Below are 15,763 nucleotides of genomic sequence, written 5' to 3'. Positions count from 1 at the left end.
TGTTGTTGTTTTTTTTAACTGTGCTTAGAATGACAGGGGGAATATGTGTCTGGCTTAGAGTACATATGCTTTCCTTATTTGGAGAGAGCTTTATCTGGACACAGTGAGACCAATTTGAAAAGTGTGAGCATTTATTGAATCATTAATTAGGTGCCTGAAACAGTTCATATTACTAAGACTGAAACAATCTAGGGATAATGTACAATATCAGATTTTGTACGTATCTTGTGGGGAAAAAAACACACAAAACACTAAAATTAATGTAAAACATGTATCTATTCATTGCATGATTCAGTAATGTAAAACATGTATCTATTCATTGCATGATTCAGTAATGTAAAACATGTATCTATTCATTGCATGATTCAGTAATGTAAAACATGTATCTATTCATTGCATGATTCAGTAATGTAAAACATGTATCTATTCATTGCATGACTCAGTGATCTTTCAGGCTGTAACTAGACTGGTTATTATTTACACAGCTATGGTTTAATAAGAAAGAAGTCGGAAGTTCCCTAGTTATTTCCGCTGTCATTACCCAAAGAGAAACGTCCGCCCCTTTTGAAGCCTACACACTTCCTTCATCACACACACCACGGTTCAGCCACGCACAGAGTCTACTGCCTTTCAGGAATCTAATAAACTTTGAATCCTCGTATAAAATTCAGGAGGCCTGCTGCTACCAGCGAGTGTTTTTTTCCCCCCGTGTCACCCGCTGAGGCAGCAGCCGTCACGCCGGCATGCTGTCACTTTTTTCTGCGGAACAAGTTTTACACGCTGGCGTAATTTGTTTCCAGTCGAGTTAGCTTTATCGCAGTTTTGAGTTGCGGACGGACTAAAACGGGTTGGAGCCACTGACCCGGGTTCAACAAAAGGCTGTAGATGAATAACAGCTCAGCCAACTGCAGAACCGGAACCAGGTAAGCTAACATAGCTGCTAACATGATAACTTTTTAACATGCTAACAGACTTAGAGAATTGTGTTTTAAATGACTAGCTAAGTCCGTATAGCTAGCTCGTTATTATAGTAGTGGTTCGTATTAAATAAATAAATACACATTTGTTTGTGTGTGTATTTATTTATACACATTTAAATAAGTAAGTGAATCTGCTGTCACCTTATCAAACTTTCTATGGTTCATTGTTTTGTTGCAGGAAGGGGATTGGAAAGTTGCCAAAGGGCTGGGAGTGTCAGACATCTGAAAATGACCTGTTTTGAAGAACAGTAAAATGACAGATTAATGTGTCAACTAAGTTAAAACATAAATAAATGCATAAGTAAATATTGCGACTTTTTAAAGCACGCCTATTCCCATTCTTTTAAATCCAGATGAAAAAGTTAAATAAAGATTGTCTGTCTGAATGGGGTTTAGTAAAGAAAACAACCCACTGTGGGATTCCTGAGTACAAAACAATGTTTTTAACAGCACTATTGAATCATAGAGTTAAAGAGTGAGTTTCTTAAAAGTGCTTTAGATGTGCAAACACTCTGGCACTTCCCTTTGGGGATTTTGAAGCATGCCTGTATGAAATCATAAACTTCTTCATGCTGATTTTTTTTTAGCATATCCCAGTCTACTGAAAAGCTTGTCAATTTCCAGTCATCATTTACTGTGGAAATTTCACATTGGATCTCTCGCAATGTGGATTCTGTTCTTTTCTTACTTCTTCCAGACTATTGGAAATTAATTTCCAAATTAAATGTCATGTTTAGTTTGGCAGAGCCTCGGTTCAGACAGCCGCTTGAATGATTCATAAGAATCTTTTTCTTATTTTTATATACAAGGATAAACTTACAGGTTCCGAAAAAGAGCTGCATAAACGAAATAAAAAAAACAAGGGAACAAAACTCATGCACTGAAGCAGAAGGTGGTGAACAATGAAAAATCTGGACCTTAAATACAGGGTGGGAAATGACAGAAGAGCTAGACAAACTAACTAGAGGAAATGTGGTACAGCTGCGGCAGGGAGAAATCAGGAAAACTGAGGGAAGAATGTAACAAACAAAAGAAGCTGAACTCTGACTCCAAAGTTTGTGGAACCAAACGAAAAAAAGGCCCCAAAAGAATCTAAGAAAACAATAAATACAAATTTACAAGGAGAAGAATAAACTAAGAAACTGAACATAAAGGAAGGAACTACTATGGCAAGAAACAATAATAAGCACAGATCCTGACAGATCAGAATATATCAAGACCTATAGAATATAAATAACCCATATGAAGAAGGATCACATACAAACCAAACACCGATGCAATATAACATGAAATTCAAAATGTAATTGAATTTGTAAAGATGACAACTGGTTCCAGTTTCTCTTTAGCCCGGGTAAAATGCCACTAGTTCAGAGATAACAATATAAAAGATAAATCGTAGTGAATCAATAAAATGTGTGTTCCTTTTTGAACTGAAAGACTGAAAACAACTTTTGAATGAGGTTGTAATTAGCTGAGATGCACCTATTCTACTTCTTTGGCCACCTTTTCTCATATATTTCAAATTGTGATTTGTTTGTGATTTGCCATGTGTTTCTGCTACCGCATGACTCTTCTCTCTGCTTCTTTTAGTATGTCGGGTATAACAGGAAGCACACCAAACTACCTGTGGTCTGTACATGACGTCCTTGGGCAGGGGGCCACTGCCAGTGTCTACAAAGCGCGCAACAAGGTAGCCACCACCGCAGAGCCATTTCACATCAATAGTACTTCCCTGCGTCATTTTAGTCACCATCTCATACAACGTAGCCTTTGCTGTTGCATCTTCAAAGATAAGGAAAGGCTGTGGTTTCAGTGATGTGGGCTGTCTGACGCTCGCTTGTGATGCTCTGTGCTGACGATTGCGCCGCGATGTGCGTACTTGTGCAGAGATCAGGCGAGCTGGTGGCTGTGAAAGTGTTCAACGTGCTGAGCTACAGTCGCCCCCATGATGTCCAGATGAGAGAGTTCGAGATGCTCAGGAAGCTCAACCACAGCAACATTGTGAGGCTGTTTGCTGTTGAGGAGGTAAAGGAACCAAAGGAAGAGGAAACGGAAACATAGTGACATGTTGCAACTAGGCATGTCGCAATAAGCGATGGATCAATTGATTGCATTATAAATTAAATCGAGCTCGATAATTTCCATTTGCATGATTATTTTTCTTGGTTCTCTTTCTACCAAAGATTGGATGACCAAAGGGCTTCATTGGTCTCAACTAACCTTTTGTTTGAATTTTGTTTACGGAGACTTCAGCATCCTTTTTATAAGTTGTTTTGGGTGCTTTGTTTACTTATTTTGGATATGTAAAATGTCTTTCAGTTCCACGTTTATTGATCTTTGAGAGGGTGTACTTGGATCATTATGCCGTTCTTATTATATTAGTTGAAAATGATATTCAAACAACAATATTGCCAATTGTCGCAATAACGTCTGGAACAATTTATCATCCAGCAAAATTTGCTATTGTGACAGGCCTAGTTGCAACAACTGGAATATTTCACATAGATTTTTTTAAAGTTGCTACTAAAACTTTTCTTATAAAGGAGTGCAGCTGTCTGACTTTGTTAGTTTTCTCCCAGCTGCAAACAAAGCAGAAGGTCCTGGTGATGGAGTATTGTTCAGGAGGGAGTCTGCTCACCCTGCTTGAGGACCCAGAAAACGCATTTGGCTTGCCTGAAGCAGAGTACCTCACTGTATTGCAGTGCATAGGTAGGTTCATGGGCATGATTTTGCTCCACAGTTTCGTGTGCCCATGTGTGACCTCCATCTTTGTTTTGTCTGCAGTGCAGGGTATGAATCATCTGCGGGAATACGGAGTAGTGCATCGGGACATTAAGCCGGGAAACATAATGAGGCAAGTTGGAGAGGACGGCAAGTCCGTCTACAAGCTGACGGACTTTGGAGCAGCGAGAGAGCTGGAAGACGACGAGAAGTTTATGTCCATTTATGGAACTGAGGAATATCTGGTAGGATTTTAGTCTTAGCACCAAACTTTGCTGCCCTGTGCAGCAGCGCTTTTTTCTCTTTGAGAATAGGGAGTTGAAAAATTAAAGGTACTCTAATTAAAGATAGAAAAAAACCTTTAAAGTGGCGACTAAGTATAGCATTTTACTAATAAAGAAAAAATTAATGTAATTTTACAGATTTGGGTAAGTATAAAAACATTGAGTATAGACTTTTTAAAATCTTCAATTCAAGAGCATAATGCCAATAATTTTTCTTAATAAATGCACCGGATTTTACATTGATTTATAGTTAAATACCACGATTTATTTTTGATTAGCAAAATTAGACCTTGATGTACGCAATTTACTTATCAGTATTTTAGAGTTCAAATTATGGACTGAATGCATACAAGCTCAAAAATTACAAAAAGGATCACTCTTTCCAAACATTTTGGAAATTAGACATCTTCAAATACAGGTTGAACTGGACCTTAGACTGACTCTGGTGCCAAAGTTGAACAATGTACTAAAACTACTAATTTTTGAAAGGTCCCAAACTTGACAAACTGCATTACAGAATCAGCATTTTTTATAGAATGCGACAGCTGTTATTCAACAAGTGCAAATAGTTACAGAGTATGAAATGGAGTTCGTCCATATGCAAAAAACACAACAAAATGGCACAGTACCACACTCTGACTGGAGGCCAGTTTCAGTAAACTTTGTGATTTATGAACCCATAGATAAGTCCAGGGCAAGCATTTTCTCAAGAAGTGAATCTAAAAACATAACTCTGGAAAAGTACAGAATTTTACAAAGGAAAATTTAGGAGCCCCATAATTTCCTGACTTCTGCGCTACCTAAATGTCATGTTCTCTGGTCTCATTCTGAAGTCACTATGTTGCATTTGGACTAAGGAAGAAACCTCAATAAAATACACAAAAAATTTTAAGTGAGTGATAAAATGCAGATTAATTTTGAGATTCTTGATTAGATGAACCGCAGCTTCTTATATCCAGGCGGCATATTTGCAGCTTCTTTTGTCAACTCTTTCCTCTGATGCACAGCTCTTTGTTGCAAGCGGTATTCTGTTAAGAGCACCACAGTGGAATGACAAAATGTCTCGGATCTCCTGACTGAATGACCTGGTTTCAGTCAAATGAGGAAATGTGCTATATATGATAGAGGTGCTCCTAATTGTGATTATTTGTATTGGCAACAACAGATCAATTAACAGAGAAAATAAAGCATTGCTTTTCTAATTTTCTACTCCATTTTCTCTCTGTATGAGCAGCACCCAGACATGTATGAACGCGCTGTGCTCCGTAAGCCTCATCAGAAATCCTACGGAGTGAGTGTTGACTTGTGGAGCATCGGCGTGACCTTGTACCACTCTGCCACAGGAAGTCTCCCTTTCACACCTTTTGAAGGACCCCGTAAAAACAAACTCACCATGTAAGCTGCAGGCTTTGACTCGCTCCTAAAACCTATCTGGAGTTTGAAACGCTGAAACCCTTCCTTCCTTGTTTGACTTATCCTTCAGGTACAAGATAACCACAGAGAAACCCACGGGAGCAATAGCCGGCACACAGCGAGTGGAAGGTGGTCCTATAGAGTGGAGCTACCACTTACCTTACAGCTGCCAGCTTTCACAGTAATTCCTCAGTTTATAGGAGTGTGTTAACTAGTGATATATTTAGCCTGTGCACACATATTTCTTTCCATTTACATTCACACCTGTGTCTGTCTGCAGGGGTCTGAAAGCCCTTCTAGTTCCTGTCCTCGCAGGCATAATGGAGGCTGACCAAGGCAGGTGTTGGGGTTTTGACCAGTTCTTCACAGCCACTACAGACGTATTGCAGCGGCAGCCCGTTTATGTGTTCTCCCTGCAGCAGGCCATGGCTCACAGTATTTACGTCCATCACTACAACACGTACGTCTGCGCTGGCATGATGTGGACACACACTTTGTGATCAAACTTAAAATGTATCTGTATTTCATTCTGATTTTAAGTTATCATTTTATTGGGAAAATGGCTCAGACTTTCATACCTTTTTGGCAAGTTACTGAATTATTTGTTTCTAAAGATTTTGTAGGATCTAAGTCAAATTGAAGGGTGGAGAACTCTTAGTTTGTTCATTTGTTGGACCATTTTGTTGTGTCTCGTCTTTGTCTGACAAAGATTTACAGCTGCAGTCCTGGTGAAGTAGAAGATAAGCTTTCTGCCATTAAGTATGCTGCAGCTATGCAACAAAAACTAGTAAAATAGAGCACACTACCCCAGTTGTAAGGTCTTTACATGATTTACTGCAGCTTAGAAAATAGACTTTGAAATACTTCTGTTAGTTTATAAATCACTTAATAGATTAGCACCAAAATAAATGTATTTTGGTGCTAATCTATTAACAGTATTAACAACAGATACTGTTGTTGGTATGTCAACCTTCCAGACCCCTCAGGCCTTATGGTTCTGACCTGCTCTGCGTCCGCAGAAACAAACATGGAAAAGCAATATTCCGTTTTTATGCTCCACTAATCTATATTAACCTTCCAGAAAACTGTAAAACAGACAAAACACTGAGTTCCTTAAGATCAAGACTAAATTCAATTTCTTTACATTTACATTTGATTAATAATAACAAGGATGGATTCATTTTAGGCTTTATTCTAACATCTCACGAGGATAATTTTTGATGATAGAAAAATTGCAATGTTTGTTGCTTTGTTTGATGTTTGTTTGATGTTTTCATCATGTGAAGCACCTTGAATTGCCAGTTATTGAAATATATTTTACAAATAAATTTGCCCTACTTCAGCTAACAATAACAAGAGATGCGATATGTTTGCCTTTTGTATTTTATAGTGTGAAATATACAAAATTTGGAAACCAGAGGGGTAAATTCTTGGCTTTCCACAAAATCTTACCTAAGATAAACGAAAATGTCTCCTTTGTGCTAAGCAGAGTGTCGGTGTTCTTTGAAGAGGTGGCAGCTCAGACTGGTATTGGCATCCCGCAACAACAGCTCATGTACCTGGGCCATGATCTGGTTCTGGAGGGCAGCATGAAGGTGGTGAACCTTCCATGCACTTCATCTTCCCAGCCTCTCATTCTGCTCAGCAGGACGCCGGAGATCAACACCAGCCTGCCCTTCAGAGAGCGTAAGGCAAACAGAGACGACCTTCACGTTTCTTTTGGCCATCTCCCGTCTCGTTAATTTAATGAAATCTGTCTGAGAGCTACACCAGTGTGTACATAGCAAAGAAGGAAGTCACATTTAGAATAAAACATGAGTCCTGAGTTATTAGTAAAACCTAAACCTAATGTCATGAATCATCTTTCTTTGGATTTCTTTTTTCTGTAGCGGAAACGCCTCCCGTTCCATTCAAGTTTGACGTAGTGACAGATTACAGTTTCTCCAAGGTACTGTTACTCATACTATTTTCTACCAAATTCAAGTTTATTTTAGCATTGTTTAATTAGAAATTTATTATGATTATTTTTTTTATTTTTTAGGTAATAGTGGGAATAGTTCACCAGTACAAGAGGATCGTACTGTTGCTTCACACATATAGAGAGTTGCTGCTGCAGGGCTACTACAGCTACATGTGAGACCTTTGCATGCAGAAAGAGATAAATTCTCTCTCACCAGGTTATCTTATCGTTCTTGCCTCTTTTTTTTTTCTCTCTTGTTTCTCAGGATGAAATTGCGTCACGAGTGCACAGAGGCCATGCACAGCATTGCGATAATCACCATTAGATTGCAGTCCTGCCTCAGCGCACAGCACAGAATACACAAACTGTACGTTCAGTTGCGGCTTTTAGAAGCAGATCTCTTGACTACCATGTTGTAGCTGTAATTTTTTAAACCTAGCACAATTATTGAAATTCAGGTCTGGATTTGTTTCCTACAATGTGAACAACTCTGGATTCTTGCAGTTGGATTTCCATTACTATCATTATCTCGTGTAATCTCTGTCTTCTATTGTGTGTGTTTTAGAGCTTTATACTCAGCTGAAAATCAAGGCTCCGCTGATGACTCCAGTCAAAAGCTGCAGCTGGTAAGCGCCTCCAGGCAGCAACACCAGAGTTCAGTCTGACTAATGTAGGACTGTTTTACCCCCAGGCAGATTTAGTACAGACTGGCCGTTTGCAGTGTTTTCCCCTATTTGAATTGTACATTATTAATACACACAGTTATACCTGCTCACTGTGAGTCATGAAAATGATATGAGAACTGTGTGCTGGCTAAATACCTAAAGGTGTTTTTGGTGGAATATTTTTTTGCTGACTTTTGTTGAGAAGAGCTAACTGGACTCAGATTTTAACCTCTCTGCACTGGTTTCTTAGTGTTTGTGGATAGCTTATGTTTTTTTTTATTTGCCTTTAAAGCTTCTAATAATTTACAAATTTTTGTCTGATTTTCTTTTGACTTGTACTACCCCCAATTATTTTTATCTTATTAATTTCTTCATGCTACGTTTTAAAAACTTTTGGTTTTACATGTTTGCAGTTTATTTCTATCTAATGTTAATTGACACTTTTATTTTCTGTTATTCCTGTTTGCTGTTATGAATTGGTCTTACTTGTTTTTGTCAATTTAATATATTTTTATTTATTACATTCTGTTAATTTATCTTAATTTTATTTGCCTTTCTTATTAACAATTTGTTCATTCCTATATGTTATCTCCAGTGTTTCGCCATTACAGACAGCTACAGATACAATCCTCTTTGTGCTTATTTAAGATCTGTTAGCATGAAAATGTTTATGTGGATTTATGTTTGTGGGGCATCAGGTGTGGAAAGGAGGCTTGTTTTTTATTCCTGTATTTTCTTTGGTTGGTTCCTTGTAATGTATTTTAGAATTTGATGACTTATTAAGTTCTGTGTTTGATTTTTAAATTCACTTTTATTCAAGTAAGTTATTACTTTTAGCGGAGCAGAAAGTCAGTATATCACAGGAGACAGAAGATGGTCATTAATACCTTAAATGAAATAGAACTAATTGTAAATGCATTCATGTGAATAATAACAGCAAACGGGTTGTTTCTTTTTTGCATCATGTAACAGGATGTGTTGCTGTTGTCATCACAGGTTCATCAGCATCTGCCTATTTATTCCGCTGGCATTCGGGAGTTTCAGACTCAGCTGCAGCACCTACAGATACAGCAGGCTAAGCTAGCCGAGACCCTCACTCATGATAAGGGGTATTGTGGAGGAGCTGTGTTGTTTTTTCACTAGGATTTATTGTTGAGAATATATGTTTGTTGTTTAAAGTTTTTATTTTTATTTATTTATTTATTTATTTTGCTACACAGCTGTCAGAAGATGCAGATGCTGCTGGAGAAGATAACAGCAATTCATCAGCAGTATCGCAAAGACAGACTCACAGGAAGTATGAAGGCTTTTATAGCTGCACACTTTTTGTCTCTGTTTATTTTAGGTTTTACTAGATTTTTTTAAAGAGCAGATTCTCATTTTTAATTTGGGTAGAGATACAATGCTGTGAAAATAATTTTACAATGTATTTTCTACTTTTGCTTTTTCATCACCCATTGAATGTTACAGATCCTTAAAATATCTGCATCAAAGATAACCGGAGTTAATACAAAATTCAGTTTTAAACTATGAGTTTTTTTAAGAGAAACAAAATTAACTTTGCCTATGTGGAAAACTTTATCTTCTTCATCAAATCCCAAATTAACAGTTTTGGATAGCAAAGTTTTTACTTAATTATTTAGAATGGGGCCTGATTACAGCCAGACTTGTTGAACCAAGAAATTACTTGCATAGAAACTGACAACAGGAAGTGAAGGATTTCAAAAAGGATATAAGAAACAAAACCACTACTGTATATTGGCATGAAAGGATTACATTGGCATTTCTAAATTTATGGGACTCTACCAAATCACAGCAAGAACCAATATCAGCATATCGAATAGACATGAAAACCTTCCAAAGAGTGACTAGACTACCAAAATGACTAAAATGACTCAGAGCGAATCGACTACTCATACAGGAAGTCACAATAAACCAAGAACACAAAACGCAACAGGCCTCACGTCCCACAGTTAAGGTCAGAGTTCATTATTCAGCAGTTAGAAAGACACTTTTCCAAAATAGAATCCACAAGTGACGTTTAAGATGAAAACTGCTGGTGAAAGAAATAAAAAAAAAAACACAACTTCCTGTTTCACATTTGCCAAAAACTTTCTTGATGATCCTGAAGACTTTTATGAAAGATTCTGTGGACTGAAAAAAGAAAGGTGGAACTTTGCTGGGAGGTCAGCATCTGTTTAGAGTTTTTGAGAAACTTCAACAGAGTTTAGGATAAAGAGCAGCTTACCTACAATTAAACATGGGAGAGGTAGTTTAATATGAAGAGGATGTATTTTTAATCAATTTTTGACCTTAAGCTCAAGTACACCCGGGTCAAACAGCAGGTCAATAATTCAGGGCAAATATTTTTTCATAGCATTGTCACAATAAATTAATCCTGTCAGTTTTAGCCCTTGTAGATTGACTTTAATACATTGAATAAATTTGGATGAACAACTAAAAGCAAAAACTGTCATTAATACAAATATTGACTTTTCTGATTTATTGCTTTTTTAAACCAGAACTTCTGTATAACGATGAGCAAATACACAAGTTTGAAAAGTGAGTTGACTCCTTTTTTTTAATGTGGCTTCATGGTTCTACCTGATTGAGACCTTGGCGTAGGAAGCATCTGAACTTGTTCGCTGTCCTTTTCCCAGAATGCACCTGGTGTCCCACATAAAGCGGGTGAAATCTCTCTTCAGAGAGGAATGTGTGCAGAGGTATAAAGATCTTTTGGCCTCAACAAGGACGTGGAGCAGGTCAGAGCAGCAACACGATCAAAGCCTGCTTTAAAGAGATTACAGATCTTCACATTGCTCGTCCTGTTTAACTTTTTTAAACATCTTATTTGTAAGGTAACACTTGAGTTTTGTTTAATTCCTTCAAGTCATTATTTTTAAATAATTAGAAATTAGGAATTTATTTCAGTAAGTTCAAAAATCTTGATTATTCCCAGTTACCTAATGGTATTTTATAAAATAACATTGGAATATTTGTTTTCTCATGCTTTTCTGTCTCAATTTTAACTGATCTGGGTCTATAGTTAAAAAATAAAACATCACGAATACCCTTACTTGTCAAATCTCCCGTTTTGGCTGGGAAACTATTCCGTCCCGGCGTGGTCCAGTATTAGCATTTTCCCATAAATTTCCCGTCTTAGAGTCTTTACCCCGCACTCAAATACAGGAACTTTTATTCTTGTATTTGAGCAAGGAAGTCTGTGTATGTAGAAATCTGTTTAAGTTATTACGATTTTAAAAAATGGAGGCTAAAAGGTATTTAAAAACTTCACAGTATTTTTGGAAACTGCCTCGAATCAGAACATCAGAAATGCTGATAAAACCTTGTCCTGCATATCATTGAATAGGCGACTTCAGCAAAACCGTTTTGTAACACTCAAGAGCACACAATAATTTCATTCAGTCGGTTTTCAAATATATTGATATGAAACCAAAAGTAGGAAAATGCAGCTGTGCAAAAGGCACAACCTAAATCTTCATGGGAGACATCAATAAAAGGTCATTTTTACCATGATAATTTCAAATTCTTATTATGATTATTATTTTCTGTGCTCAATGATACTGTTGCCCATTCCTAAAATAAATGCATATATTTTGCAGAACTTGGCAAAACACAGAAATTATTAAATAAAAATGCTAATAGTGTCTCTCTTAAATGTCTTCACAAATTGAAGTGCAAAACTCAAAACTGGGAGGAAATGTATACAAAGGAACTGTGTTATAATAACATATTGGGGAAATTTTATGTATTTAATGAGAGTTTCAAGGAGTTGTTCAAACATATATTTAGCTTCATAATGTTACTGTAGTTGAGACACTGGAATAAGCTTTATTGACGACTTTTCTGGGTTAATTATCTCTCAGCCTTACAAAAACAGATACAATTAGGTTTTATAGTATCCTGTCCCACCTCTGTATTGTTGGTGGTTGTAATGATTTATAGTAACCCTGAGTTATACATTTCTGCTTTCATTTGTATTTGCAGCGTTTTGCTGGACATGCAGACACGACTGCAGGACTTCACTTCTTTCTCTGCTGGCTTACTGGGAGACTTGGATATTAGCGAGCAGCAGCAGAATAAGGTCAACATGAGTTTTTTTATGACTTTCAGATTTTTTTGTTCTATTAGAAGCTCAGCTTTCTCTCTTTGGGAAGGTCAAACCTTTCTCTTTATTTATGAACATGTGCTCTTGTACTTTGGATTCTTTATGGGTTTTTTTTTTACGTTGGGGATGTTTGGGATCTCTGAAGATGTTTCGTCTCTTCCACAGGCTATGAACAGAATCCTTAGCTCTTCTCAGTTTGGTAGAGCTGAACAGCAGCCTGAAATCACACCCAGGGACAAGTCTCAGATGGTCTTCAGGTGGGTTTAAGTTTAAACCTGTTGTAATTCATCAACAGTTTGGTCTTGTCTCAAGGACCTGTTGAATTTGGACGAAATCGTAATTGGGGAAATTACCTTAAAACATGGATATATGCTCCCCTGTACAGATTGTTTGACAGTTTTAGATGTAGAAAACAATCATGACAGTCCTGATTGCCAAATAATAATAAAAATGATAAAAATGATATGGAGACAGCTGAACAATATGACAACAAATGTTGCTTAAGGCTGGAAATTTAGCAAGGAAAAAGAAAACAAACTCTAAACACAAAGAGCAGAGACATTAACACATGGAACATTTAGCATTTACTTTATTATCAATAAAATTTATAAACATGGCAAGAAGAAGCCTTATATGAAAGAGAATTACAAAGTTTAGCGAGTTTGTTGGCAATCAAACTAAAACCCAATCCTTCACAACTGGGAAACACTGTAATCTGTAATCTTTTGTAAAGGTTGTGCTTTGTGACGTCACTATTAGGACTGAGTGAAAATGTTTTAGGCATTCTGTTCATAAAGCGCTAAAAATACAACAAAAAATATTTTAAAAATATTTATTCTCCTCTAAACTATAAATGAACAGTAAACTCATTGGTTTGTTATTGTTCATTTAGAAAATTTAGAAGAAATTCAGTGCTACATATTCCTTCACTGCCTGAATTTGTTCACTTACTTAAAATGCATTTAAGTAAGTTTGTGTTCTTGCTGTCAAAAATATTAAGAACATATTAGTAATTTCAACACAATAAATAATTGTAAATCTCAGGTTATTATGCATCATTTAGCATAACCCCAGCCACCAGATGGCAGCAAAGTGTTTCTAATCTGATCTGTGGTATGTGTTGAATCTTAGTAATGTGCCATTTTGTTATTGTGGTGGTTTGAGGTGAACTTGCAGCAATAGAGCTTAATAACTTGAATACCCATGCCAGCTTGTGTAGCTGTAGATACAAACTCTCAGTTGTCTGATCTCATGAGTTGCTTTTTGTTGTAGGATGCATCATCTGAGGGACGAAATGGAGCTTCTGGTCAGAGAACTACAGTGTAACAACAGCATGATAGAGAGGTGAGTTCTGTAAACAGCTTTAATTCTTTAAACTCTTCCTCAGTTTGATGATATTTCTTTGAACTCACAGCCTCGGCGGAGTGAATTCTTCAGCTGCTCTGGATGCCGGTCCGACCAGACCATCCACACTGTGACATTGATGTGCAATCTTTGGATTTTTACCTCTCAAGTCCACACACAGTGTCTCTTGCAATCACTGCCACTGATGAACTGCGTGGTAGAGCTTCTATCTATGGATGGCTGTCATCATATAAAAGGAAGCAGTCAGAGACGTTCAGTAGAATGTGAATCTCAATTTAAAGAGATATGCAGGATGAGGCTCAGATGAATGTTTTTAGGCATTGTGTTTGTGTGAGTGTGTGTTTCCTGCCTGAGTAAAGCAGTTCAATGCAAACCTCATTAATGCCTTTTGTGTTATTGTATTTTTAATAGGCTGCCATAGTGATAGACTGTGGGCATGAAACAAAACAAATGCTCTGTCAGCAGCTGGAGTGTTTTATTGGTTGCATTTCCTGTTTTCCCTTCTACCAGAGAAGTTCTCGAGAATCCAAACATTCTGGCTGTGAGTTCATTTACATAAATTCTAGTATTCTAGAGTTTATGATAAACGGCGCTGGTTTAATACATTTAATCTTTTTTTTTTATGTCTTTGTTTTCATAATTGTATTTAGTAAATCCCGATTTGTGACCTTCTGTGTGCAGTATTGATCTCTTTTGTTTTACCACTTTATAAGTGGTTTGACATTTAAAGTAATTAGTTTTTATAGAAGATGCATTATTCTGGAAGAGGAAGTCCGTCGCTTACAGTAAATCAACCAGGAAGTAGAAATAAGATGGATACAGCGACCCTTTGGTCATCTCTTAAAATCTTAATTGAGGCCTGATTAAAATTGGAGGTTTTGTGTGAAAGAGAATTAACAAGTTTTAATTGTTTTAATTTAATAGCTACATGTATAATGAACTCAGGTAATGTTAATACAATGATTGTAAAAAGAAATCTCAATATAAGCTGTTTGAATGAATCACAGTATTCCTGGTGACGATGATGGCATATTAACATTTTCATACCCCATTACAAGTTTAGAATATTTTACTGGGATTTTGTGTGATTCACCACTAAAGTAAAGGGGGATTCAGAACAAAAGCATACCATAGTTGTATCTTTATTACCATTTATTAAAATATTGTATATTAGCTCCATGTCAGGCTGCCACTTAACATCCTAATATATTAGCTTATAGTTGTAGAAAAAGTCAAATATGGACATGTTTAAGGAGTATGAATACTTTCATCAGGATTGTATCTAAAGTAATGTTCCTGTTTGTGTTTGGTTTTTTTTACCATGTGATTTCCCTGAAAAGAGAGTAAACATGGTCAGGGGAAACTCTACAATGAACCCTGCTGTGTCACTTCACTGACAGTACATTAGAGTAACATTAAATAATCACAGCAGCAGTGATCTACCCTGTAGGGGAAATCCAGGGCATAGTTGTTTGTGGTTGAAAAAGGGTATTCTCAAAGGAAAGACCTTTATGAGGTCAAACGTACTTCATCCTTTCACACACGCAAACTTGATTCCCATTTACTTAAAAAAAAAAAGTAAATGGGATGATGTGCGTTTCTCCATTGTCAAACACAGCCTTCATAAAATCAAATCAATTGTTTAGCATAATTTCAAAGTTATTACAACTTAGATTACAGAAAATGAAATGTAACATTTTCTCAGTGTGTGTGTGAGTGGGCGTGTTTGAGAAAGCCCTCGTAGTTTCAGTTTAGTTTGAGAGGGGGAAGAAGCGGGGGTAAATTCAGATGCCTCTGTGGGTTTTTAGCCGCTCACATGACGTGCTTTTGGCAAAGTGGAAAGTTTTATGTCCTTTTCTAGCCCACGCTAACAAGTGAGACATTGTGTTGTTTTTCATACTGTTGAACATCTTTCTGTAAATACAGACGGCAATCCTGCTCCAGAGGTGGAGCAGGATTTATAAGATGGGATGTATTTATAAGATGGGATGTATTTATAAGATGGGATGTATTTATAAGATGGGATGTCTTGCTAAAATATTAAGGCATGTCTGTCTGCCCTTTGTTGTGGTAGAATTTGTTAAAGATTCATCCATTCATACATTTTCTAACTCTAGTGGAAAATGTCTCTAGTGGGGTTGGGAGGTGCTGGTGTCTATCTCCAGCTAACCTTCTGGGTGAGAGGCGAGGTCATCCTGGACAGGTCGCCAGTCTGTCGCATAAAGATTCATTGGTGTATTTTTTTT

General features: G+C 36.9%; 1 protein-coding gene across 1 annotated transcript; it reads left to right on the top strand.

Moving 5' to 3' along the window:
* Positions 1–561: 561 nt before the first annotated feature.
* On the top strand, positions 562–14,189 carry ikbke (inhibitor of nuclear factor kappa B kinase subunit epsilon). The gene is made up of 21 exons (XM_032548926.1): positions 562–923; positions 2,571–2,670; positions 2,868–3,005; positions 3,560–3,689; positions 3,765–3,946; positions 5,220–5,380; positions 5,469–5,579; positions 5,679–5,858; positions 6,888–7,084; positions 7,288–7,346; positions 7,440–7,531; positions 7,624–7,725; positions 7,924–7,984; positions 9,020–9,132; positions 9,244–9,320; positions 10,546–10,585; positions 10,684–10,785; positions 12,032–12,128; positions 12,318–12,409; positions 13,425–13,496; positions 13,567–14,189. Exons 1-21 carry the CDS (start codon positions 886–888, stop codon positions 13,628–13,630), a joined length of 2,208 nt encoding a protein of 735 aa, XP_032404817.1. The 5' UTR covers positions 562–885; the 3' UTR covers positions 13,631–14,189.
* The last annotated feature ends 1,574 nt before the right edge of the window (positions 14,190–15,763 follow it).

This window comes from Xiphophorus hellerii, chromosome 20 (genome assembly GCF_003331165.1).
Source record: "Xiphophorus hellerii strain 12219 chromosome 20, Xiphophorus_hellerii-4.1, whole genome shotgun sequence".
Lineage (NCBI taxonomy): Eukaryota > Metazoa > Chordata > Actinopteri > Cyprinodontiformes > Poeciliidae > Xiphophorus > Xiphophorus hellerii.
This window is presented reverse-complemented; position numbering and strand designations above follow the sequence as displayed.